Below are 25,696 nucleotides of genomic sequence, written 5' to 3'. Positions count from 1 at the left end.
TAATATCATATTTCTTTAGATCTATGTTTAATCTTCTGTTGTTTGTGATATTTCGTGAGATCAGATTATCAATCATCAATCGAATGTTTGATGTTTACTTTCAATCTCTCTCTTAAAATTTTATTTATGTTTTTGATCTTGATGTTTAATTCTTCAACTCGAGTTTGACATTATTGCAATCAATCATCATAGCAGATATCTTTAGATTTGTAGTTTAAGCTTAATGATATTCTCATTTTTTTTTTCTTTAGATCTGGTTTTCAATCCGTACGAATTTATGAAACATTTGTTCTTTCGTACGGTTACTCATAACAGAATTTACAGTACATGTACTTTATCGTAAATTACCACAATTTATAGTAAATTATGGGTAATTTATAGAACATTATCCGTGCTTTAACACCAAAACAGTACTCACTTCATTAGTAGAAATACTTCGCTTTACTATCAAATCTCGTGCACTTTGCAATAAAGTATATATAATTTACGTATATCTTCATGTTCTTACCATTATGTATATAATTTACGTATAAGTGCACATAAATTGTGTATTATTTATTTACCATTACGTGTACTTTTCACCCAAAACAGTAGCCTTGATAAGTTTACCAAACTACTCAAAACCTTCAAATGTTGTCAAAATTTGACAAACATTATATATAATTTATGAAATTATACATGTAGTTTATAATACAATATATGATTTTTTTTTTCTTTAATGTATGTGTATTTATGTGTGTAGATTTGATATACCAGATGAAATTTCAAAGAGAATCATCAAATCAAAGTGAGTCAACGAAACTAATGGAGAGTACATGGATGGGCACCATTTTTTAACCAAAGAAGATTTTGTACTTTTTTTTTGTAACAGAATGTAAAGGATGTGTAATGTAAAAGAAATTATGTGTAATGTAAAAGAAATTATGTGTAATTTATTGAACAAGACCCACATACATTTGATAAATTATGTTGTATACTTGACAAATGATGGTTTCCTCGTCATAAATAATACATAATTTACGTATTTGTTTCATAATTTATATTCTATGTGTATTTATGTATGAGTAAAAACGAAAACATATGTTGCTTTAATGTTCCCAGAAAAATATACTATTTCTGAAACTGAAAGTTAAGGGAGAGAAAGTGATATATATGTTTTGTATACCAAACCTCAAATCACGCTAAATTGATCCTAGAAAATATACTATTTCCAAATCTGAAAGTTAAGTGAGAGAAAATTGATTTGAATCGAAAAAAATTTACATAGTAAGAGAGAGAAAATTGATTTGGTTTCCAAATCTGTAAAGAGAGAGAAAACTGATTTGGTTACGATTTTTGTTTTGAATTGATTTGGAAATAGATTTGCTTTCCAAAACGGTTAGAAGATAGAGACAAATCAATTTTGGATTTATACGTTAGTTGCTTTAAATCACGCCCACATTAGAACACATTCCAAATTCACCCTGGAAAATTAAAAATCCCGTGATTTTTGTAGGAGGGACATGGACGGTAATTCTCTCATAAAGAATGGGTTATTATGTCCATAATGTAAAAGGACTAAATATCCATGTTTTGGGAAGATTGGATCATAAACCTTTTTTGAATATTATTTTGGTCTATATACCCACGGACCCATATATATATGTATACAATTTACCGAATGGTAATTTGTGCGAATATGTCATGGCATAATGAAAATGACACTATGCTATATTGAGTACTCACCTTTTTTTCTACTAGTTATCAATAATTTGATCCTTTTATTTGTTTTTGTTTTTTTTGTTGAAGGGATCCTTTTATTTGTTGAAAAGCAATAATTTGAACCTTCCATCTCAATAATTTTTCCTTTCCTCAAGGCCTTTTTTACCTCCTAATATTATCTAAAGCCTGAATGGGGAGAATTTCAAGACGCCCCTAATAAGTGTATAAGGCGCCTCTCTCGAAGCAAATTTGATGGAGAGTTTGTGAGTGGAGAAGGCGCCTTTAACACTTACAATGGCGCTGTTAAAACTTCCCAAGCCTCAATAAGACTAATAAATTCCACCAACAAACAAAATCCACCAGAACTGTTTTTCTCCATTCTTCCTATTTCTTCTTCTTCTTCTTCTTTCTCCCTTCTCTTATTCTTCTTCTTCAATTATGTCTTCCATTATCAACTCCCAAATTTTTGCTTTAGCTACTGCCATGGCAATCTCTGGTACTGTTATTTTCGCCGTTCTTTGTCGACAAAACTCTAATTCCACCAACCAAACTTTTGTTGATCAAAATTCTAAGTCTAACCCACAAGAATTAAGATCTTGTATATCTTCAGGTATGTTGAATTTCATTGTTCCAGAATTACAAAATATCAAATTTTCTACTTCATATTTTGTATTGATATGTTTCTATTAATGTAGATAAGAAGAGGAAAGAAAAAAAGAACAGAAAAAAGGTTCATTTTGCTGATGAGTTAGTTGAAGTTAGAAATGGTGAAGATATTAGAAGAAAATGCATTAAATCAATAAGATATAATCAAGGTTGTCAATTTGAAGGCGAGCGAGAACGAGGAGAGGTCGGAATTCCGAACAATCATACGGCACTTTATCGTGGAATTCTTCAAGATCGTCTTCACCGGACAATGTGTTCATATTAATTTTAATATTGTTAATAAAGATTTAATTTTGTTTGTAAATAATCTTGAGTTTCTTTTCCTTTTGTAATTATTACCCAACTTTGATTCTTTGTCATAGAAAAAGAACAATTTTGGGAAGACTAGTTTGGACCCAAGAACATGATTTGTACTTTATTAGCTTTATTCAATCAATTCAATGCTCTCTTTTTTCCTTTTCCTTTTCAAAGTTAATTATGTTTTTTTAATGCTTAATTTTCTTGAAAATGGGTATGTTTGGTCGCAATTAGTAGTTAAAAACACTTAAACTTCCTTCACTGATTGTACTGGTTAGGGTTCTTTTCTGTTAAAATAAAAAAATATCTGTCTTAGAATATATTTTTAAGACATATTTGAGAAACCTTTTGATTATCATTGTCATTCAAACTCCATCTAAGCTTCTACGATTTGGAATTAGACCAAAATAACATAATTTTTGTGGAATTAATTTAAATAGCAAGGTGTTTGAATATTACGACGGAAATTAAATTTGTATGTTATAATACTCTATCATGGTAGGCAACCTAATGAATAAAGTAAAGGACGACTACTTTGACCTCCTTTTACAAACACAAAGGAAAAGTTCGTTCTAGAAATTTCACCTAATATATTACTTTCGTAAATTTTGACTGGTTGTTAACTTCACAACTCAGGCATAGTCGAAAAATGGATAATAGAAAAACTTGTTTTACCGGCTTAATTCCTTGAGATGCATATGGTAACACAATAGAACACAAAAAGCTTACTATTGCTAAACTTACCTAATTCCATAGATTTGAGGACAACCAAACCCACAAAGTGGCATTTTAATAAAACAAAAGCAAAACCAACCAAACAAGAAAACAATAAAAAGGAGTTAAGTGGTCTCACCAATTTATAAAAGTGAAAACATGGCAGACAACAACAGAGGCAGGACAGCAGTTATGAGCCTACGTTTGCACAAAAACAGCATGGGCTACTTATGTATTGGGATTAGTCTTTTTCTCTTTCTAAAACAGAGTCTATCATCTATCCCATCCTCTTTCTCTTCTCTTCTATCTCCAACTTCTGTCCATTCTATCAAGGATTACAACCACTTGGAGTCTTAACATTTCATAGTCAAATTTTAGCCCTATCTTGTCTTCAATCTTCTCTTTTCTTTTTCACTTTGCTATATCTATGGATAGGCTTTGGAGTCCAGCGTTTGGGCATTGGGGTAATAGAAATGCTCATTTCTCTTAACAAAAATGTTATTTGTTTCGAAAAGGAGGGCATCGCAGCCCGAAAGCTAATGTGTCCGGCTCCACTTGGTCTAAGCATGTGAAGAAAATAACATCGACACCAATGAGAGCCGGCCATATATGATTTCGAGTTGTGTCGGTCCTCGTTTTCAGCCGCATGACATTACTCTTTTTTCAAGTCTATATTTTTGGTTAAAATCTGATGTAAGACTTTTCTAATTAGGTATTTTTTTCATTCCTCGACTATTAAATATTCAAATCAATTGTAGTATAAATTATGACATTAATACATTGAGAAAGACTAGGAGTCAAATTATAGTGATACTCTACCTTTCTTTGGATGGGTCTTACTTCTTAGTATTGGTGGGGTTAATATATGAGGTAGTGAACGTGGTTGCACTAAATAATTCTCTTCCATGTGCTCCAACGTTTCCCTCTTTCTTACAACTAAAAGAGGTTGGAAGAAAGAGGTTAAAAAACTAGCCATAAACGTGCTGCCACTTCACTAATATTGAAGATTTGTGCCTTGTGGGCAAGATGAGGCCACGTTGGTGGTGGTAGGTTTAGTTAGGTTATAGGATTAGAATATTAGATATAGTGATGTGTAAACATTTTGATGATGAGGCTCTCATGACTTAAGTTGAGGTGAATGATGAGTCAATCTTGATGAGGAGGTGAGAAGTGATTTTTTATGTCAAAGTTTGTGTGATTAGTCGTGGACAAAGATTTATGAGCTAGACTAGATACTTAGTTCCACTAATATCCAATTGAATTTCGACTACTTTCTCGTTAGACAAGATTTAGAACAAACATGTAAACTTTTTTTAGTTTTGTCCAGCTATATATTCCAGTTAGGGTTAAGCTGAGATATTGGCAACCCAGAAGACACGAATTTTCTTGTACCGAACAAAAAAATATAACACTTTTAAGGAATTTGAGGTTCTTTTGCCTATTTAAGAGCAGAGAGCAAATCTGGGTGGCCCATATGCTAGCATGCTTCATCTTCGGCCATCTTGGATATACAATCTCAAGGGAAAGATATAACCACACAATATCTCTACATACTTAGACTTGGACCAACTCATTAGTTAAACCACCCCACAAGAAAAAAGAAAAATCCTCATTTCCATGACCATGACCACCTACCACCAGACACCACCACCCTCACTGGCATCTTTTTCCACTATCTTTGTCTACTCTTCCTCCCTTTTGCTCTCATCCTCATTTTCTTAAGAAATCACTACGACACCTCAACCACCAACACCGTTATCGTAGCTCTCTTACAGTCCTTGATCAACCTCAGAAAAAGAGATAATGGTGACTACAAGAGTGGTCGATGAAGGGTGGCTGTGAAGATCAAATAGAAACTACTTTCTAAAGGGAAGTGGGGCTTCTTGCTTTAGCGCCTCACAATTTTCATAAAACCATTAAATTTTTTAAAGTACTTTATCTCAAAATAAGCACTCTAACTTTTTTGTTTGACCTTAGCACCAGGGGTTTCAAATTAATTTTGATTCACAAAATTGGTTCAACCCTCATTTCAAAGACGTATAAAACACTTCCCCATTTTCTCCTTCACCTTCTTCAGTTCTCTATCGCCTAAATTCTAAAATCACGAACCTTATCTCTCTTTTTATAAGTTTGATTTTCTTTGCAATAATTTTTTTTGTAGTCTTCAAAATTGAAATAATCTTTAAATTTCTTTTTCTCTGACTAAACTCTTCACCATACTAATCCAAATTAGTAATTTCGGTAGTTTCTACTTCGGCTTGGGTTAAAACATGTAAAATCAAACTATTTTTGTGGTATAAATATCAGTGGGTTCCAACGTATTTTAATTTGGGTTATTTTCCAAATGGCCCCCAACTTTGTGACCAGCTTTCTGCCTGCCCCTAGATTAGAGAAAATACCCATATGGTCCACTTTTTCCGTTATCTTTAACTTTCCGTTACTCTCTCTCTTCCATCTCATTTTCTCTCTCTGCCACATCATTTGACCACGCCACATCATCATCTTCTCCGGCAGGAGTCGCCGACCGGCGACCTCAAATTTTTTTTATTTTTAAATTCTCTCTCTCTCTTTAAAAACAAAACTTTTTTTTTAAAAAAACTCTGTCTCTCTCTACAAATCTCGACCCGACCCAACCCAACAGGGGAAGCTAATAATGTGGGGTGGTTCAAGCAATTTGACCGCAGTCAGAAAGGAATATTTGAAACAAGTGGCTTCTCCATCAGATTCGCCAATTTTAGAATGAGGGAGAGTTGTTAGCTTCTGTATTGTGACTATTAAACCCTAAAGCTTAAATATTTGGGTCTTTTTTTGTTGTCTATCGTTGTTAATTATGCATGTTTGATCATCTATATTGAAGTTGGGATTGTTTTATTCTTCGAATTTCAGGGCTTTCTGCCTGAGTTTTACTTCCCTAAATCGAAATTTCGAACTCAATACTCATAATTGATGGTTGAATTTAGGGGATAATCCTTCTTGGGAGATCTATATCTGATTATATTAGTCAGATTTTTGCATGTATTGGGTAAGTAATTGATTTCCTTCAGAGTTGAAGAACAATTTAGTCACTCATGTCATTTTCTAGTAATTATTCTGTATGTCTTTTTCAAAGAGGATCAAATTTGCTTGTTTTGTAAGCATTGTTTTAGGTAAGATTTCCATTCTTTACTTGTTCAAAGAATTTTACTTTGAAATCTACCCAAGAATCTGGTGGTTTTGGATTTTCCTAAGATGCTGGATAACTAATACTATTCTTTATCAAATGGGAACAACTGGTAGACCCAGAAGTTAAGCTGACTTATTTCTAGGGTTTGGTGTTGAATGTTCTGCTTGTTGCTAAGTTCTTTCAATGGAGAAAATTAGGGAAAGATGGAATTCTCTATTCACTGTAAGAATTAGAAACAAAAACTTTGGCTATAAAAGTTTAAAGAAAGGCTAAATTTATGGGTATTAACGTATTAAGTTTTCCTTGCATTTCGATGGTTCTTGTTAACGACGACGGGTTAGATGAATACGACGAGTTCTTTTTCTAGTTATGATATTTACTCCTTATTTGGAGACATATATTGACATGTAGCTTTCAAACACTTTTGATATCTACATGTAATTAAATTTTCTGATTTAGTTAGCACTTCAAGTCGGGTTTCATTTTCGCGTCTGCAATCCTTAGTTTCGTTTGTTCTACTAAGGCACAAACATTCACCATGATCAGGTCATTTGTCTATTATATCATCAATCTTGGGGTGGTGATATGACTTCGGTTGTGTTTGTTTCTATTTTCTCATTGTCTAAATGGGACTCGTCTGACTCAACTGGATCTAAAATCAGCAGTTCAGACAAGTCAGACATCATGAATCAAACAAAAATACACAATCTGAGATCTTACTCTCAGTCAATTCAAACCTTGAGTAAGATTTTAGACTGATTTAGGACAAAAACAGACACTACCTTAGCCAAATTACTGCTTTACTCCTGTAATTGGTGGAGACACTTCATTGTTTAGTAGGATTATGCTTCTCCATTTCATGTGTTGTTATTTAAAAGTTGGGACGGATACAAACCTTCTGGCTTTTCATATCTTATATGCTTCCATTTATGTACAAAATACTGATTTACATCTTTCTTTTATGTGAATATATGACCTATTATGAGTTCTAGAGTGCTGGATGAAATAATCATTTTTTGTGTTCGATCTTGTTTGTAACAGAGCAGAGGTTGGCTTAGATGTTGTAGAAAGCCCGCACCAATTATTGCTGTGGATAAGCCATCAAAGGGACTGAGGATTCGAGGTCGAAAAGTCAAGAGAGCCAGTAAATCAGAGGACTTTTGGAGCACAAGCACATTGGAGATGGACAACAGCACAATTCAGTCTCAGCCAAGTGTGTCATCCTTTAGCACATTAAACCCAACTCTCGATTCCAACAGTGGAGCAGGCAGCACAAGCAATCCGTCTGAGTTTGTGAATCATGGTAAGCTTAACTTCATTCTCTTTTCCTTCGAAAGTGACAATAACCATTTGTTTTCATTCCTAGACATGTGGTCAGGATGCCATTAAATAGAAAATATGAAGTTTCTTTCTATATGTATAATCACTCATAGTCATTATCTTTCCTCGACTACATTAACACATTATATTATTTACTTGTAATCTAATTCTAGGATGTCATTACATAGAAAAACATAAAATTTGTTTTTATGTGTATAAATGATCATTCTCTTTGCTCGATTGCGTTAACACATTATTTGGTTTAGTCCAACCAAATCTAGGATGTGGTGTATGGGTTTCAATATCTATCCATATCAAAAGCTCAAGTGTGAAATCCCATTTCGATGCTGTCATTGTTCTCGTACCCTTGTGCGTAATAGGGCACCACTCTCAAGACTCTAGTTTATCTGCTCTTGCTCTTCTGTCCTATTTCATTCTTCTCCAAATTGTATTGAAAGATGTCATTGTGGGTCTGGTCCATGGCCCTCACTTGCCCCCAAGTGGTCTTGGGCCTATCTCACCCCAAAAGCTAGTTCAAGAGGTGAGACGTTTCCTCACTCTTACTTATAAAGCGACCACCACCCCCTCCAACAACCAATGTGGGACTAACACTAACAGGCACGAAGTGGAATGCGCAAGTTAGGTTCTGTTTGCTACTTATGATATTTTTTCGTTACGTCCCACCAATTCTTCATACCGTATTCCTAACAACTCGGAGTTTTTTTCTGCAGGTCTTCTTCTGTGGAACCAAAGTAGGCAGCAATGGGTAGGAAGTACAAAGTCTGGTAGCCACTCTCAATTGGCTCAAGAGCCCCGGTTAAGGTGTGTTTGCTTTAAAACCTGTTATCTGAGACCTTTGTCAGTGTAAAAAGCGAATAATTTTCTTCTCAAGCTCTAACCTAGATCTCCGGTACACATGTTCTCTTACTGCACACGTCCATATTTATAACTTGATTCTCTTCATCTTCAGCAAACAACAAATCAGAACTCTTAACGTAAACATGGATCCTCAACATCTTTCGTTATGTTGGATATGAACACACTTTTACACATACTGATATCAGATACTTGTCACTTGTTGGATACTATTAGTCACTTCGATGAGTGTTATGTGAGATTCCATTATTTTAGGTCCATTGAATTCCACAATGGTTCAACTATATAGTCTTAATACATTAATGGGGTTTGCAGTAGGAATGCAAGCTATGACAGCTTACTCGGAAGCAGCAAGCATTTTCCACAACCAATCCTGCTCTCCGTAAGTCAAGTCCTACTCCTACCCAACTGAATGCGTTAGTTTATGTAAAGTAATCTTCCTTAATATACTATTGTGGTTGGTTAATGGATGATAGTGCTTAATTTATGAATTAAATTGGTAATTATTGACAGGAAATGGTGAATTTTCTTGTTGATATATGGGAGGAGGAAGGGTTGTACGATTGAGATCGGCAAGTTGAGGAGGTACTCAATTGATCGAAACCATTCCTGAAAAACGGTACCCCTAGTGCGTTCTTTCCCGATTTAGGTGTATAGAAAAGGAATTAGAGCCAAAAGGAAATAGTTGTGTATTCAAGATAATCTGTAATATTTAGACAGCCAAAAGTTTAAGTGGGCATAATATATATAGGCTATTGATACATTCTTTACTCAGATCTGAGTGTACAGAGCTTAGCCAAATTGTTAGCATTTTTTTTTCTTGGGTAGATGAGATCTGCAGCAGTTCTATGGGCACCACTAAAATTGGTAAGCCCAGCCCTCTCATAGCTAAGGAAAAAACAAAAAGGCCCCACAGAAAAGGTGGCAGTAGATACGTTTCCTTTCCTAGACACTTTCTCTGGAACACTCTAGCTAGTAGAGAAGCCCTCAGACACTTCTACAAACACACTTAGAGTTTGAGATATATATTTATATATAGAAATCACTTATAGTGTCTTTGGGATTGAGCTTAGTTAGCAGTATTAAGAAGAAATGGCTTTAGCTCGTTTAGCTTTAAAGAAATTAGCATCCTCTTCTGTTTCTGTTCTACAAAGGACTTCTTCTTCATGCCATGTCTATACCAACGGAGTGTTTGTTGATCTTCTTCCAAAACAAAATCTGGTTCAACAAACTCATCATCAGCAAGGTTGTTTGAGTAGTAATTCTGAACTCATTAGGAGATTTTGTACTAGTACACCTGCTACTTCATCATCATCTTCATCAGGGGATGATAAATCATCGGAAGTTACAGTAACAGATCGCAGTAAGAAATCCAAGTGGTTACCCAACAAGCTTCGTAGAAGAGGCAGTCTCAGGAGGAACAACTCATCCCTATCAGGTTCTATTCTCTCTCCCTCTTAACTCTTTTTGTTTCTTTGACTCTGTTTCTGTAGGATATTATATAACTTGTTTAGTTAGCCATTACATTTCTGTTTCTATCTAAGTGTATCTCAGATGGTGTTATTTTTTTTTGTTCTCGTTGTCTGAGACTGACCCGTTTAGATCTTAATTGGTAGAGTGAAACACCATGAGTCAGATACCACATTTACATTTCAATTTTTTGTCAAGAAGGATAGTTCTATAGGCGCCCTTATCAAAGTATCAAACCAATTCTTTTGAGAGGCTCATGTGAAAAACATATGGGCGCCTATATCAATAACATGGCCGCCTATTCCTTCAGTCTGCTATAGGCTGATTTTCTTGTTGCACTCTGTTAGGCTGGCTTGCTTGCTAGCTACTTCGACTAGAGCACATAAATAAGGCCAATGTTGCAATAGTAACATGGGACGTCTTTTGAGCCTCTCTATCAACAATATCTCATGTGGTGTTTGTTTTCTCTCATCGTTTGAGCTTGACTCTCTGAGAACGACTCGTCTTAATCTAAAGTATGCGAGTCTAACACCAAGAGTTGGACACCACAATTGCATTTCAGATTCTATTGAGCCTATCTCAGGCGGTGTTTGTTCTTTTTTTCTTATTGTCTGTGTATGACCCGTCTGAATGACTGAATCTGAATTAGCAGAGTCGGGCACCACGAGTTAGGCAACACGAGTTAGTCAAATTTCATATCTGAACTGGTTAATTGACAAGTTAATTTTGGAAACCTTCAGAGCTGTTCTCATCTGGGCTTGGAGAAGCATTACAACCATTAATAAGAGCATCTGAAAACATAAATAGATTGATTGAAGATTGGGCACCGACCCGTTTGATTGGTAAATTGAAGGAGAACAAATCAAGCTACAAATTGAGATATGAAGTGCCTGGTCTTTCTAAAGAAGATGTAAAAATCACCATTGACGACAGGTTCTTGACCATCAAAGGTGAACACAAAGATGAAGAAGAAGGATCCGAAGATGATAACAATGAATATTGGTCTTCATCTAGTTATGGGTATTATGAAACTAGTTTTATGTTGCCTGATGATGCAAAAGTTGAAGAAATTAAAGCTGAAATGAAAGATGGTATATTATCTATAACTATACCGAGAACTGAAAGCAGCAAAAGTGATGATATTAAGGAGATAGAAATCAGCTAAAACTGATCAGGAGTAAGAAGTTGAAATAAGTTAATAATGTATAAAGAAGATGCTGAATCTTAATGACTATGTGTTTGTTTGAATTGTGTGTACTTTTGTTTGTGCTTGTTTTTCTTTGTTTTGTGTGTGAAAGAGGAAATGGTATGTATTATGGTTGTTTGGGTAAACTTATGTTTTATCGGTCGTTTCTTTTCACATTATTCCGTATTTTATGTTTTTTTTAACTAACCTAAGATCTGAAACCTGACTCGAGGTCTTGGCATAAGTTCTTTTTTGTTACTTTGAATTAGATAAAAAAAAAGTATGAACAATAGCGAAATTTAGATTCAGACAACGAGAAGCGAACGAGAACGACACCACCTTATCCATATATGTTAAATGAAATATATATAGTCTTAGGTGATGGGTGGGTTATTCTCTTAATCTTTATACACAAAACTTTGTACCAAATAAGTGTTATTAAAAGGGCAAGATGAAGATGGCCCCACTTTAATTCATGTATTTGGTTATCTTTTGAGTCAATTTTCCTGTACATTGGGTGGTTTTGGATTGTGCATGAACAAGCTAAGGTACAAGGTACTTGCTCAGCTTAGACCACTCTTGTAAGGGAGAGAACACAATTAGGAAATAGTGAAGGAAGTCTTTGAATTAAAGTGGGTATGGGTCTCACTCATGTCTCAATACAATGCCTTCAAGATAAAGATCATTTTCAAAAAACAAACAAACTATGGTTTTCTTTTAATGAACCTGTTGTTTTAGATGACTTGGTAATCAACTAATTTCGTACTCAAATTTTTATTGTTTAAAATTCAACAGTCTAACTTTAGAGTATTGACGATGCCGTTACTTTAAACTAATAAAGTTATCAAGAAATAGTTAATAAAAGTATCTGACATGGTAATGTTATCAAGAGTAAGATTATAAGTTGATTCTTAGAGTCAGAAAAATTATTTTTGTGACCAAAATACCAAAACGAATATCAGAAAGCATAATCCCCAACCATTTCTTTTACGATGGACGGATTTATATTACAAAATGCAATGCTAGAAACAAAATGCAATGCTTTTTTTTTTTTGTTGAGGGTCAAAATGCAATGCTTATCTAGAAAAAAGAAAATAGGATGCACATACATTCATTCCCTTGTATATGCCTAAAAGTCAACTTTATATACCCAATGGTCAAGGGGCCTTGTTTATAATTTGTAAAGTGCAAGGGGCTTTACAATTTCTCCTTAGCTCTAGCAATTACCTAGAAAAAGAAATACCAAATAAGTTCTGTCACCCAACTAGGTCTGTCCACTTACATATTTCTAAGGACAACCTCTAGCCCATTTGGCCAGTTGGTTTCTTTGTTTGATTTTCCCACTTGCATTTTATGTAGTGTTCATGGATGGTTCTTATCTAATTCTCTATAGTATGTTTCTTATCTGCAACTTTGGATGGTTTGATTAATTAATTTGCAACTAGGGTTATTTATATTGTACAAGACATAGTAGATCTCGCTTGTAAATTGATGCGACAATCGGACAATTTTTAGATGGTAGAAGTTCCCTAGGCCGGAATTTAGAACTCTTTCGTTTAAAAGTAACCCTGTAATGAGTTATCAATAGACCAAAATGAACATCCCTAAAAGACTAGAATTCTACATCCAACACAAGTAATATGCAAGTAACATGGTAGTATGCTACATATAAGCTTTGACATTGTTTTAGGTTATGGTAAAGTTAGGATTAAAGGTGATTCAAAGAACATCGTTCTAGAGCTTGTAAATGGTAAAAATCGCCTAAAGACACTGGACATCCAAGTAACTTTTGTCTGAATTGTATCGACTCATTTTTTTTTTGAATCCTATTCATTTCTTTAATGTAAATAGGAAATCGAGTTAAAAAATGCAGCGGTTAAGAAGATGTTACATCAATTTTCGAATGATTAACCCTTCCATAAAAATAAGTCATTTTCAATCGAGTAATACTATAACAGGTTAAAAAATCAAAGTTAACTTCAGACCGACATGAAATCAATGGTCTTCCTTTACAAATCACACCTTCCACTTTGATGGACGGTTGATTTAGGGTTAGGTCTAATTTTGAGTTTTTGACAATGTGGTTTATCTTATTGGGTCCCATTCTCTAAAAATTGAAAGTGGTTTGTGGTTTTGTGTTGTCAGAATTGAAGTAGTTAAGAATGGGAAGAGAATAACTGTAAAAGCGGTTTTGAAAAGATACATTGTACTTGGGAAAGAAGATTGAATGAATTCAGAAAAAAAAAATAATCAATCTGAAAGAAATGACCTTACTCCTACTTAATTCCTTCCTTCTTTCCTTCCCCATAAATATAAAAACAAGAATCAATCAGTTTGAAAGATAGCTCCAATTCCAAACCTCCTACTCTCTCTCTCTCTCCTCATCACCGTTTTTTCTTTCTCTCTCTACATTTTTTTTTGCCCTAATCTCTTAGGGTTTCCACGTACAGCTTCTTTTTGTCTCTGGGTATTCTCAATTTGGTGATGCATTTGATATTTCAAGGTTTTTGTTTGATTTTCTGTTTGGTGTTTTTGGTTGATTTCGTTATTTTTGTTCAAAAGCAAGGGTTTTTTGGTGTTAAATTGTTCGGATTCATCTACCCAGAAGTTGGTAATTTGCACTCATGCCTACTCTTGTCAATTATAGTGGTAAGCTTCTGATCTTCCTTTTATTTTGGTTTGATTTTGTTGTTGATTTGGGATGTTATTTTTTTCTGGGGAAGTTGAAATACTAGGGTTCTATATTTAGAAGTTTTAATGTTAGGGTTTTCTATCACATATGTGCTTTACAAATATAGGGGTTTTGCTAGTTTAGAAGTAGATTTTTGGCTAACTTAAGATGGTTGTGTGATTAGACGAAAATTTGGGGATTCTTTTGAAGGTTGGATTTGATTTAGTTTAGGTCACTTTAATTGCTAGTTTAGGGAATTAATCTTCTAGGTCATCTATATTTGGTGGATAGAAATTCATGATTTCAACTTCTGATTGGGAAATTTGCTATATATGTGGTTTCCCTATCTTGTGTCATCTGGGAGAACCTTGATTTGTTATCAGTTGTCTTGATTATTGAATAAGTTTATGGCTTTTGTTGTTTCAGGGGATGATGAATTTTTCTCATACACAAATCTCATGGATTCGAGCTTGTTGTCTCGTCGTCCACATGTTGATGTCTATTACCCTCCTTGTAAAAGATCTCGTGTCAGTGCTCCATTCGTTTTCAGAGAAGGAGACTTTGTGCAGAGGAAGAAACCATCTATTGAAGTTCTCCCTGATGAGTGCCTCTTCGAGATCTTTAGACGGTTGGGTGGAGACCAAGAAAAGAGTTCATGTGCTTGTGTTTCTAAAAGGTGGCTTAATCTTCTAAGCAGTATTAAAGTCGAGGAATCTATTCCAGTTTATAGCAGCAGTGAGGTGAATGATGAGCAAGCAAATCAGGAAGTTGACAGTGATGGATATCTTACAAGGTGCTTGGAAGGAAAGAAGGCAACAGACATAAGACTTTCTGCTATTGCTGTCGGAAATGGTGGCCGTGGTGGTTTGGGTAAACTCATGATTAGGGGTAGCAATACTATCCGTGGTGTTACTAATTCGGGTCTTTCAGCAATTGCACGTGGATGCCCTTCTTTACGAGTACTTTCTGTTTGGGATGTCGCTTCTATTGGTGATGAAGGTTTGATTGAAATTGCAAATGGTTGTCACATGTTGGAGACACTTGACCTTTGCCAGTGTCCTTCTATTTCCGACATGGGTTTGGTAGCTATTGCAAAGGGTTGTCCCAATTTGAGTTCAGTGGTTATCGAGTCATGTTCAAATATTGGAAACGAGGGTCTTAAGGAAATCGGACGATACTGCAAGAATCTAAAATCTGTTAAGATCAACGATTGCCCACTTGTAGGGGACCAAGGAGTTTCAAGTCTGATATCATCTTCTTCTGATTCCTTGATGAAGTTAAAGATCCAGAAAGTTAATATAACCGATGTTTCACTTGCAGTTATAGGTCATTATGGAAGATCTCTTACAAATCTGCTCCTAACTGGTCTCCAAACTGTGAGTGAGAGGGGCTTCTGGGTCATGGGTAATGCTCAAGGCCTTCAGAAGCTGAACTCCTTCACAATTACTTCGTGTCGTGGGGTTACAGATCTAGCTATTGAGGCAGTTGGAAAGGGTTGTCCGAATTTGAAGCACCTGATCATTTCACGGTGCTCCTTCCTTTCTGATAATGGAATTATAGCTTTTGCAAAAACTTCAGCCTCTCTCGAGAGCCTTCAACTAGAGGAGTGCAATAGAATCACCCAATATGGGGTTCTTGCTTCCATCTCGAACTTCGGTTTGAAGTTGAAGGCATTATCTCTTACTAAGTGCATGGGGATTAAAGACATTGTTTCGGATCTGAATCAGCTCTCTCCTAGCAAATCTCTTCGATCTTTATCCATTCGTGACTGCCCAGGTTTTGGTAGTGCAAGCTTAGCCGTGGTGGGAACTCTATGTCCATTACTGCAGCATATAGATCTGAGTGGCCTGAGTGGAGTTTCTGATGCTGGGTTTCTTCCTGTGGTATTAAACAATGAGGCAGGCTTAGTAAAAGTTAACCTTAGTGGATGCAATAACCTTACAGATGATTCAGTTTCTTCCTTGGCTAGGCTTCATGGCGAGACCCTCGGGTTGCTAAACATTGGTGGTTGCACTAAGATTACTGATACAAGCTTGAATTCAATTGCAGTGAACTGTGAATTTCTAGAAGAACTTGATGTTTCAAAGTGTGATATTTCCGATTTGGGTGTTTCTGCTTTATCTTGCTCAAAGAATTCCAACTTGCAGATCTTGTCTATTTCGGGTTGCTCTCAGATATCTGATAAAAGCATGGTGTATCTATCGAATATGAGCCAGACATTGGTGGGTTTGAATATTCAGAATTGCTACTCAATCAGCAGCAGTGCTATCGAGCTTCTTCTTGAGCGTATTTGGAATTGTGATATTCTTTCCTAATTAGGTATCAAGAGTTTAGTTCTCTTCCACGGGTAGCAATAGCAAAAGTAGCAACATAAAAACCATAGTCAGCTTATATGGTTAGAGGTATCAAGCTCTCGTCGTTTTTAATCCCTAATATCTCCAGGTGCTTTCGTTGTTTTCCAGAGATTTTGGCCTATCACTTCCCCTTTTTTGCAGCTTCCCTCTCATAGCAGGGCTGTTGTTAGTGTTTTCGTTCCCATTACTGGGTAACCTCATTCACGACCATCATTCTCTGAGAATACTATTACCTAGTCCTGGTTATTGGGTTTCATGTGAGCTTGGTTTCTCGATCCTTTAGATACAGTCATGGATTATGATACCTGATTTTTTTAGCTTCCTGATTTACTCATCTCAGTGCGCGGTTGAGCTTTATATTACAATCATCATAGTCTTTACACGTCTAACCAGTTCTTTTTGGTTTTATCGAGTCTTCCACTTGTTCAAATGTTATGTTCCTTTCGATGGTCGAGTCTGTTGTGGGATTTCACTGTCTTGTTATTGTAGTTGCTTTGGCAGTTCAAAGTTTGGTGTCTGAGATTCATTAGCTTTGGCAATGGTGAAGGTTCTTTTCCACCATTACGATTCTGTTTTTGGTCGTTTTTTTCCAAGCTTTTGTTTACAGGCTTCTGTGTTGAATTGTACTCTGCAACTTCTAAATGGAATAAATATTTGGATTTTGGGTTTTTATTATCTCTCTCTACATGAAATGCTGTTGACAATGATACTTGAAGCTTATTGCTCTACTGTATGTCGGTATCAGTTTCCCTCTCACCTCTCTTCTCTCACTCTAATGTGGAGATCAGATCTGGTTCCAGATGGGCGAAAACAAAAAGGCCGGAAATAGAGGAGACAATGCAAAACTAAAAAAAACTCAAATTGTCCTATGTGTCAAAGTTCAATTGAGTTTTTCTTTTCTAGATGTCAATATTGAGATCTTCAAAAGGCATCTCCAATGCAACACTCTAAAAACTTAAAAACAACTTAGGTGGCATTTCTTTGATAGGTGGATTTGCTTTTAATATTAAGTAGCCAATTGAGATTCTCAAAAGAAATCTCAAATATTGAGTTTCTTCTTGAGATATCTCAACATTAAATGATGCCACATCATTTTGAGAACCAAACCGAGTGTTGCATTGGAGTAGTTTTTTACAAAAAAAACTCAAAATTCTAGGTGGCACTTTGAGATTTTCAATTTGAGTGTTGCATTGGAGATGCTCTTACTCGACAGACTCTCCCTAGGAGTCTTGATCTCACCTTCCTTTTTCTCGCTCTTCTTTCTCTCAGAACATGAAACTGGGAAGAAAATTGATTAACTTAAAATTACACGGAAATGTAAGGTTGTAGGTCAAAATATGGAGCTGGAAATGTAGTTGGCCACTAGAACATATTTTTTTTGTTGAAAGGCACTAGAACAGACTTGAGCATATCTAATTCACAAAAACAGACTTATACAAACTTAGTGATGAAACTCATTGTATTTTTACAACCACCCACGAAGAAATCCAGAGTCCTTTCGCATCCCTTTCAGCAGAGACCATCTGTGCACAAGAACTTGGCATAGGAGACTTATCCTGCTATACATGGACAGTGATACAGCTCAAGAGAGTAGATATCTTCGAAGAGAAGACACTCAGGATAAGTTTTTGCATTTTGAAACCTTCGAAGAACTCAGGTCGTGTGCTGCTTGTTACAATTGGATCAGCAAGTCAGTGTTCTCAGCAACTCGGATTTCGCTGTACCTTCTGATTTCCAAATAATATGCTCGAGGTCAGAGCACAAGTTCTTGTAGAACTGTCAAAACAACAGACACTGTTAGGACAGAAGTTTGACTGGCATCAAATTCATGTCCATGAGAACACCAAGAAATAGGGGCCCAGGACAAAGGAGCTAACCTTATGATACTCAAGAGTATCACCCGAGGCTTTTCGAACATCCACCATGAAAAGGGAAGGCGCAACTTCAAAAACCTGATTCCATAAAAAGTACTTAGTAGTGTAATGGGAACATAGGTACATAAAACATATAGGACTTCAATTCGGGAAAGGTACCTCTAATACAACTGCAAACTGGCCAATCTTACTTGCAGATATTCCTTCAAGTCTCATCTGCAGTAAGATAATAATGGATAAAGAGAGATGAAACCAGATCAAGAAAAAAAATTTAATTGAAATGGCACAAGAAATAACCAGAGTGGACCACTTTTCCTCTGTTGGATGAGGTCTGTGGACTGGACACTCTAGCTCCCAAAAAAAGAATTTGTATATTCTAGCATGTGGATAATTTTCGATTGCTCATCCAGTACAAAAATGTTGCAAGAGGGAAGCATATTAAATCTCTAAATACAGTAAGTCGAAGTGCGTTATAGAAGGATCATGTAAATGACAGAAGCAAACTTCCTTACGCTATGAATATGTATTGATTATTTTCTTCAAAAAAAGAAAGAACTGCCTTATGATTTACCTTAAAGTTGCGACTCTGGACCTTCAGTTGCATGGATTCTGCAACAGCTTCAATGGATGAAATAATGTCTCTTGCGGGTTTGCGGGAAACAAAACGAGTTTGTCTTTTAACAAATTCCTGTTTAAGAAAATATCAGTTGAATAGTTGGATCTACTTCCTGAAAGAATCTATTCATGATTTCGGCCATGTGACGGAGAACCACACAAGAGAGAGTAGAAGCAAGTCAGGCCTAGGTTTCTTTTGTGGCGTACTTACTTGAGAAGTTAAGCACGTATTAATTGTATAATTTGATGCATTGCCATAAAGAATTAGGAGCATATGAAATTCACCTTTAACCTTCTTGTGATTTTAATCAAATTCCACGTAAACATGAAAAGGAAGAACCTACTTTTAATGGAAAATTAGATAGAAATCTAGAAGGTCAAATGGGTGCACTTGTAGTCACAAAAGAATTACTTGACCAGAACCTACAAACTCTTAACAACTATGAGTTTCATTGACATTAAAATGATATCCTAGCTCTATCCACAGTTGAAATGAATTTTGTTCAATCTTCAAGAGACAAATACAGTATCAAGTTGCATAATCATACAATTAAGCTATATAACATCGAGAATGAAAACAAGTAGGCTGGGCAAATCACGATCATGCTTGTGCTCAAAACACTGAAATTTATAGAGATGTGTACCTGTCTCCTATCAAACAATGGTGACAAGTTCAACCCTTGAGAAAGGGTAATCATCTCAAATGCATTCATTATCAAAGGACCTCCGTCATTCCCCACATTCTCAGATACGTATTGATCCTGCAGTAGTATACCCACGTTATCCCCATGTCTTAAGCTACATCAAGTGATCAAAATAATGAGGAAAACTAGCATAAGATGTCTATTGAGATGAAATTCCAGCTCCGCGGCCCAGCAAATTTAATCGTGATAGTTGGTGCAATAGGAGAGTATTGAATTATGAAGCATAACACATTAACACTTTAAACATTTTATAAACCACCAACCTTGATGTCATTGAAAACTGCACAAACATCATCCAAATTGACTTCTTCATCTTCACTATGTGTAATTGGCACATAATCTTTCTTGAACCACGGATGACATTTTATCGCCTGAATGCTTATTCTCTGCATGAGCATGTAAAAATAATAAACTAAGTTACATGAACAGGAGAATGAGCATTCGAGCTCACACTTTATGTATATAAAATATTCCAAAGTTTAATTAAGTCCCTCTAGCAGAATCTTTTACAAGGTGTTCCTTTTCTGCACTCATGAGGACAATCCTTGCGAGCATTCACTTAAGGTTGACATTCAGTACATCTTATTTTTTCTTAGAAGGATATCTTTTACAGTTTTATCATCCATACATGGCTTGGGAGGTGGTGATGGTGCAAACTGCAAACTTCTAAGCTAGTCATTCCTGGTGTCTGTTGTCGTTTTATTTGTCGGGTATTTGATATTCAGTCACAAATTATATGATCAAAATTAGGATCCATAATTTCCAAAAGTGGAAACCAAGAATGTTCAATGTAAACTGTCAATAAGAAGAACATGACATATTTCGGTTAGGAGCAAGCTTCTGAAACTCACTGTTTTAGGATTGGGGTCAAGTATTCTTTGTATTATTGACTTTACTCCAGCTGAGAACCAATTCGGACAATGAAAATCTCCAGCACTGATCTACACATGAAAAGAAAAAATAAAAACTTTGGACCTGCACTATTTCATCATTTACTAGTTTCTAGATCAGTCAAAATGATATATTAGTGCCCACTGCCCACTACATGCTTACCCAAATAAAAATTAAAGAGATCGCAATTTGATTTAGTATGGTACAAAAAAAAACGGTTACATGGTTTCCAAAACTTATGTGAATGCATGTGCAAGATTTTACAGCTTTGAGAGAACTTCGTCACACACTTAATAATTTACTTTCACAATCATAGTGTATAGTTATAAGCAAATAAAGTTTCAAGTTGAAACTTCAATATCGCAAGGATATTACTTCTGGAAGAATTTGGCAAGGATGAAAACGTACAAAGAGGATTAAAAATAAGTTATCAGCAAAACTAGTGCACACATTACTTGTTAACCTCGAGCAATATGGATGCAATGACTTTCAGTTAAGGTACTTATTACTGCTGAAATTCTTTTAAAAAGTGGTGTACCAGAAATCAAACTTCGAGTTTTTCGTTGCTTGCTGTAAGAAGTTAATAGTTTTCTATGAGTTACCATTTTCAATAAATAAGAAGTAAGGGATAAAGGCTGCTGACAGAACCTTAACTTTGGGAATGCAAAGGGAATTACCTTTCTGTACAACCGGGGAAGGTCTGTCTCTTGAAACGGGAGGTATCCAGCAATGAGGACATAGAGGATAACCCCACATGACCAAACATCAGCAGCAGATCCATCATAACCTTGATTACTGAGCACCTAAAAAGGCAAATACGAATAATTTAAAATTGAGAAAATAAAACTTGACAACAGATGAGCCGTTCATATTACATTTTATATGAAACTTTAACTATGAGAAGAAAAAAAATAATTAAACAAGGTATTTTGAATGTAACACTCCCTTACTTATCACTAATTGCATCTTCCTCCCATTCGATTAAGTAATTGGTAATAGTGATCCAAGTTCAATTACTCCAAGCAGACAATGCAGAAGAACGTTGACACAACAACTCCCAAGTTCCTAATTACTCCACTCATAATCTAAATTCACTGACATAACACACCAAGGACGAATATCATCAATTATCTAACGGAGTGTATATGTCTCAGCCTGGTTGATATGCAGCTCATCCTCAAACGTTCTTCGCGAGCACAATTTTCCTAAGGGGACTTCTAAACAACTATAAGATGTCCAGTTCTCAGCATTTTGTGGGAATTTGCGCAGTCGACTCTCGTAGTGTTCTCTAATTTTTCCATTTCAATATAATGATCATCTGTCTCTCTCTCTCTCTCTCTCGACCTCTCGAATTTGCGGAGTTGACTCTGGTAGCGTTCTCTATATAGGGTGTATTTACCAAAAGTTTGGGACATGTTCTGTTTCGAAAGCAGTTCTATATGTTGAATTGTTGATCAATTTGAGAACTCAACCTAGTAAATAAAGATCCCACAGATCCTAGATAATCTTATTTCATATAAACTGATAACATCATCCGCCGCAATCATATAGGCCACACTTTGTAAAAGGATCCAAAAGGCAGTCTGACCAAAAACCATGGCAAACAGATGAAATATATGTAACAATACATTTTTTTTTAAATTAACCAAATGTGCAGCTCCATTATTCCTTTGAGTACTACATTATTTTTAACTTTGTAGCTCTAAGGGCGTGCTACCTTGGGAATGCACTTAATATGAGACAACGTTGTAAGAATACAAGGAGATTGTATACTATTGGGACCGGAGATGATGTGGGCCCATACTTTTGGTCCCATCCATCTGACTGAACACCGACACAGTTCCCAACTTAACCATCTGTCTAGGACTCTAGAGAGCTTGCATCTTGCCACTTGGTGTAGGGTTTTATCCCAAAAGGCCTTAGAGATATACACAACAGAATGGGAGTATCTGTCTTATTAGCTCAACATTAAGGTCCTCTTCCCCGATTTTGAGACTACTTGCTGTGACCTAAAAGAGGTTGTCCTCGACCTTCTAGGTTTCATTGAGGTTCGAGCTGCCACAACAAGATATTGGTGTATGTTACATCTCGAGCAACACCCATCTTGAAGAAGCTTCATGAGCCACGTGAACTTACCATAATTAAAGCATAACTCTAATCGTCTTTGTGTACACGTGCTCCTTGTGAACCATATCAGGGTGATATCGGTAACGTTTCCTACTTGATCCCATTCTGGATTCTTGGCTTTGATGCCACTATCTAGGCCCATAGATGACATGGACTAGTACTTTTGTTACACTTACAGCCCCAATAATTCGCTCAACTTAATCACCCACCATCACTTTGAGCGGTGTTCTGTCTCAAAATTTAATGATAGTAAGCCTTATTGAATTGTGTCACGTTTTAGATGTTATCCAATGTGAGACTGTCTCCTGTAACTTGATCAACTGGCCACCTGAATATTTCTGCAAATGTTGCCGTATCATGAACTTTGAAACTAATCCAATTAGTAACCCCTGAGATAAAACACCTCCCAAATACGGACGGTAACTGTGTGTCACAACTCACAAGCACAACCCCGTGACCTTTGCTTGAACAAAACTTGTGTAACAGTTGACAAGTTGAACAGATGAGTCGGTGAGATCTAAAATGTGTGAATACGTAAATGGCATTCTTTTTTAAGGAATATAATTTTTATGGAATGCGCTTGGCTACATTTTCTCAGGTAAGTTCTGCAAACACAGATATGATGTATTAAGCATATCCAATTTACTCATATCTTTTCGGGGAACAAGAGCATACCTCAGGCGCAACATAATTTGGGGTACCACATGTAGTATGAAGCAGAACTCCCTGTAGACAGCCAATAACATCAATAAGATTAAAACTCAAAATTTAAACCCTTCGGTTTTACTGAAACAAAAAACAAACTATGCTTACTTGTTCAGGTAGTGCACTCAGTCCAAAATCAGAAATTTTCAGCTTCCCGTAGGAATCAAGAAGAAGATTTTCAGGCTACAAGGTAAACATAAAAATATTAATAGACAGAAAAAAAAACTGTAATAGCCTCTGTGTACGGAGCAACATATTAAGCATCATCAAAAAGCATACCTTCAAATCTCTGTGGTACACACCTTTACTGTGGCAATAAGACACTGCATCTATCAATTGCTGAAAGTATCGCAAAGACTCGTGTTCACTAAGTCTTTTTTGGTGAACCTAAAGGATCATAACAAGTCATAAAATAATGAATTTGCTGCAATTGTTTTGAACTTTTTATTTGATTCACTAAAATCTTTACAGCACTTGAGAAGTGCTCATCTTCAAAACTCTTACTATTTTATCGTAAAGTTCCCCTCCAGCAACGAATTCCAAAATGATATATATCTTTGTCTGGCTAGCCAAAACCTAATATTTCCATTAAGAAACGAGTTTGCAGTTGTAAGACTTTTTGATAAGAAAATTGATGATGAATAAAAGGTTAGATAGTCATTCATTCATTCATGATATTATTACCTCATGCAACCTAACTATGTTAGGATGCCTCACAATCTTCATTATGGATATCTCTCTCTTAATCTGCAAAAAAAGCATATCGTTAACATCTTATCTTCCCTTCTTCATCAACTTTCGAGCCGAAAATTATAATATTACTGCTTAGTGATAAACCTACTAAACTGGGATCAAAACTAGCAAGTAGCACCTTTCTCCAATAAGCTTTTGTCTGGGCTCTCTACCAAAAACCAAGGAATTATATTTCAAAATATTTCTATGCCTACCCAAATTTCCACCTAAACTAAAATTTCACTCCTTGCTCTTAACAATGCTAGATCAAGGAATTAAATTTAGAAATATTTCGGCCGAAACATTTCCAAGCCTATTGAAATTTCCACCAAAACCAAAATTTAATCCCTTCCCCAAAACTTGAATCAGACATTTTTTATTTGTTAGAATAAAATAAACTTAATTAGAAAGGATCAACATTTATCTTATTTCTTCAAACTTGAAACCTACTTCATTTGATCAAAAAAAAAAAATGAAAGCTTGCACTTTCCCATCATATGATTTTCATCATTTCATAGATATAATACTTGCTAGGAAATAAATAATTAAACAGCCAGAACAAAAAAAGTTTGTGTTTTTTTGACCTAACCTGATTGACCATTTTGTGCTTGAGTATAGTACTTTTAGCCATAACTTTAATAGCGACAAATTCTCCAGTTTCAGTATTCTTGGCAAATTTAACCTTGGCGAAAGTTCCTTCACCGATTGTTCGACCTAACTCATACTTCCCAACTTTCCTTCTCACCATTTCTTCTTCTTTCTCTTCCACCACATATAAATCACTGGAATTCTAGACCTAGATAAAAAAAAATAGATTGAATCAAAAATTCAAAATAAGAAAATTTCAGATCAATCAAGGTATATATATATATATATAGAATATCTTGAATTGGTAGTAATTAGAATCATTCAATCATCTGAATGAGTAGTAATACCTAAATTGAAAGTGTAATTGGGGAATCGGAAAATCAAACAAATTGGAAAGATCACGTTGTCAGAAAGAAATTTTTGTGTTTTTGGGTGGAACTTTTTAAAGGGGAGAAATGATGATCCTTTATAAATCAGTTTTTCTTGAGGATGGTTCTATAAGCGCCTCTCATCATTGCTGTTGGCGCCTCTTAAAGGCAAATTTCAAGGGGCGTTTTTTTGTGTTAATAAGGCGCCAAATGCAATTATACATGGGGGCTTTTAAAACTTCTTCTCATTTAGGAAATACTGAAGTTTTCTTTTTTCATTTTGTTATTGAAGGAAATACTGTGAAGTGTTTGATGACAAAAAATGATGAGTTCACCTACCACTACAACCTGTCCGTACAGTTGGACCTTCATATGAGAGTAAAATGAGACATATTGCATCCTACATGAGGTGAGGGTTGGCCCTCTCCTTTCTTTGTGAGGGTTGTATACATATCAGTAGCATGTATATGTAAATCATATTCCAGTAATATGATGTCACGAACTTACCAGCATAGCTGCACAGACGGTCACTAGAGTGAATACTTCGATTTTAGTGTATGGGGTTGTGACAAACTCCCGCTGACCTGGTTGAAATTTGAGATGTCTAGTGTTAAATTTTGATATAGTTGTCAATTTTAAAAAGTTATATAGTAGTCATATAACTAAAGAAATAT

General features: G+C 35.6%; 5 protein-coding genes across 7 annotated transcripts; 4 read left to right on the top strand and 1 right to left on the bottom strand.

Annotated features, from left to right (window-relative positions):
* The first annotated feature begins 2,184 nt into the window (after window positions 1-2,184).
* LOC147550538 (uncharacterized) lies at window positions 2,185-2,632 on the top strand. The gene is made up of 2 exons (XM_086668464.1): window positions 2,185-2,311; window positions 2,397-2,632. The coding sequence occupies exons 1-2, from the start codon at window positions 2,185-2,187 to the stop codon at window positions 2,630-2,632; spliced, it is 363 nt and encodes a 120-aa protein (XP_086524590.1).
* Window positions 2,633-6,054: 3,422 nt separating this feature from the next.
* On the top strand, window positions 6,055-9,495 carry LOC147550537 (uncharacterized). Of its 3 annotated transcripts, none has more exons than XM_086672683.1 (5): window positions 6,055-6,400; window positions 7,583-7,844; window positions 8,593-8,683; window positions 9,053-9,119; window positions 9,251-9,495. In XM_086672683.1, exons 1-5 carry the CDS (start codon window positions 6,392-6,394, stop codon window positions 9,302-9,304), a joined length of 483 nt encoding a protein of 160 aa, XP_086528809.1. In that variant the 5' UTR covers window positions 6,055-6,391; the 3' UTR covers window positions 9,305-9,495. The 3 variants fall into 3 exon arrangements, with proteins under 3 accessions (XP_086528809.1, XP_086528807.1, XP_086528808.1); XM_086672681.1 differs by lacking the exon at window positions 6,055-6,400 and adding an exon at window positions 6,573-6,763; XM_086672682.1 differs by lacking the exon at window positions 6,055-6,400 and adding an exon at window positions 6,601-6,763 and having other exon boundaries at window positions 9,056-9,119.
* A 147-nt stretch (window positions 9,496-9,642) lies between these two features.
* On the top strand, window positions 9,643-11,539 carry LOC147550536 (HSP20-like chaperones superfamily protein). The gene is made up of 2 exons (XM_086672680.1): window positions 9,643-10,175; window positions 10,948-11,539. The coding sequence occupies exons 1-2, from the start codon at window positions 9,830-9,832 to the stop codon at window positions 11,370-11,372; spliced, it is 771 nt and encodes a 256-aa protein (XP_086528806.1). The 5' UTR covers window positions 9,643-9,829; the 3' UTR covers window positions 11,373-11,539.
* Window positions 11,540-13,374: 1,835 nt separating this feature from the next.
* On the top strand, window positions 13,375-17,090 carry LOC147550535 (EIN3-binding F-box protein 1-like). Its single transcript, XM_086672678.1, has 2 exons — window positions 13,375-14,042; window positions 14,491-17,090. The coding sequence occupies exons 1-2, from the start codon at window positions 14,018-14,020 to the stop codon at window positions 16,377-16,379; spliced, it is 1,914 nt and encodes a 637-aa protein (XP_086528804.1). The 5' UTR covers window positions 13,375-14,017; the 3' UTR covers window positions 16,380-17,090.
* Window positions 17,091-17,697: 607 nt separating this feature from the next.
* On the bottom strand, window positions 17,698-25,306 carry LOC147550534 (CBL-interacting serine/threonine-protein kinase 24-like). The gene is made up of 15 exons (XM_086672679.1): window positions 25,002-25,306; window positions 24,656-24,862; window positions 24,019-24,081; window positions 23,839-23,910; window positions 23,614-23,721; window positions 23,443-23,517; window positions 23,305-23,355; window positions 21,180-21,305; window positions 20,463-20,552; window positions 19,875-19,997; window positions 19,552-19,668; window positions 18,864-18,980; window positions 18,452-18,508; window positions 18,296-18,370; window positions 17,698-18,194 (listed from the first exon to the last, which is right to left on the bottom strand). Exons 2-15 carry the CDS (start codon window positions 24,812-24,814, stop codon window positions 18,102-18,104), a joined length of 1,326 nt encoding a protein of 441 aa, XP_086528805.1. The 5' UTR covers window positions 24,815-24,862; window positions 25,002-25,306; the 3' UTR covers window positions 17,698-18,101.
* Between the last annotated feature and the right edge of the window lie 390 nt (window positions 25,307-25,696).

Source organism: Eschscholzia californica, unplaced genomic scaffold (genome assembly GCF_041429995.1).
Source record: "Eschscholzia californica isolate CP2 unplaced genomic scaffold, dmEscCali1.0.p SCAF_3, whole genome shotgun sequence".
NCBI lineage: Eukaryota > Viridiplantae > Streptophyta > Magnoliopsida > Ranunculales > Papaveraceae > Eschscholzia > Eschscholzia californica.
This window is presented reverse-complemented; position numbering and strand designations above follow the sequence as displayed.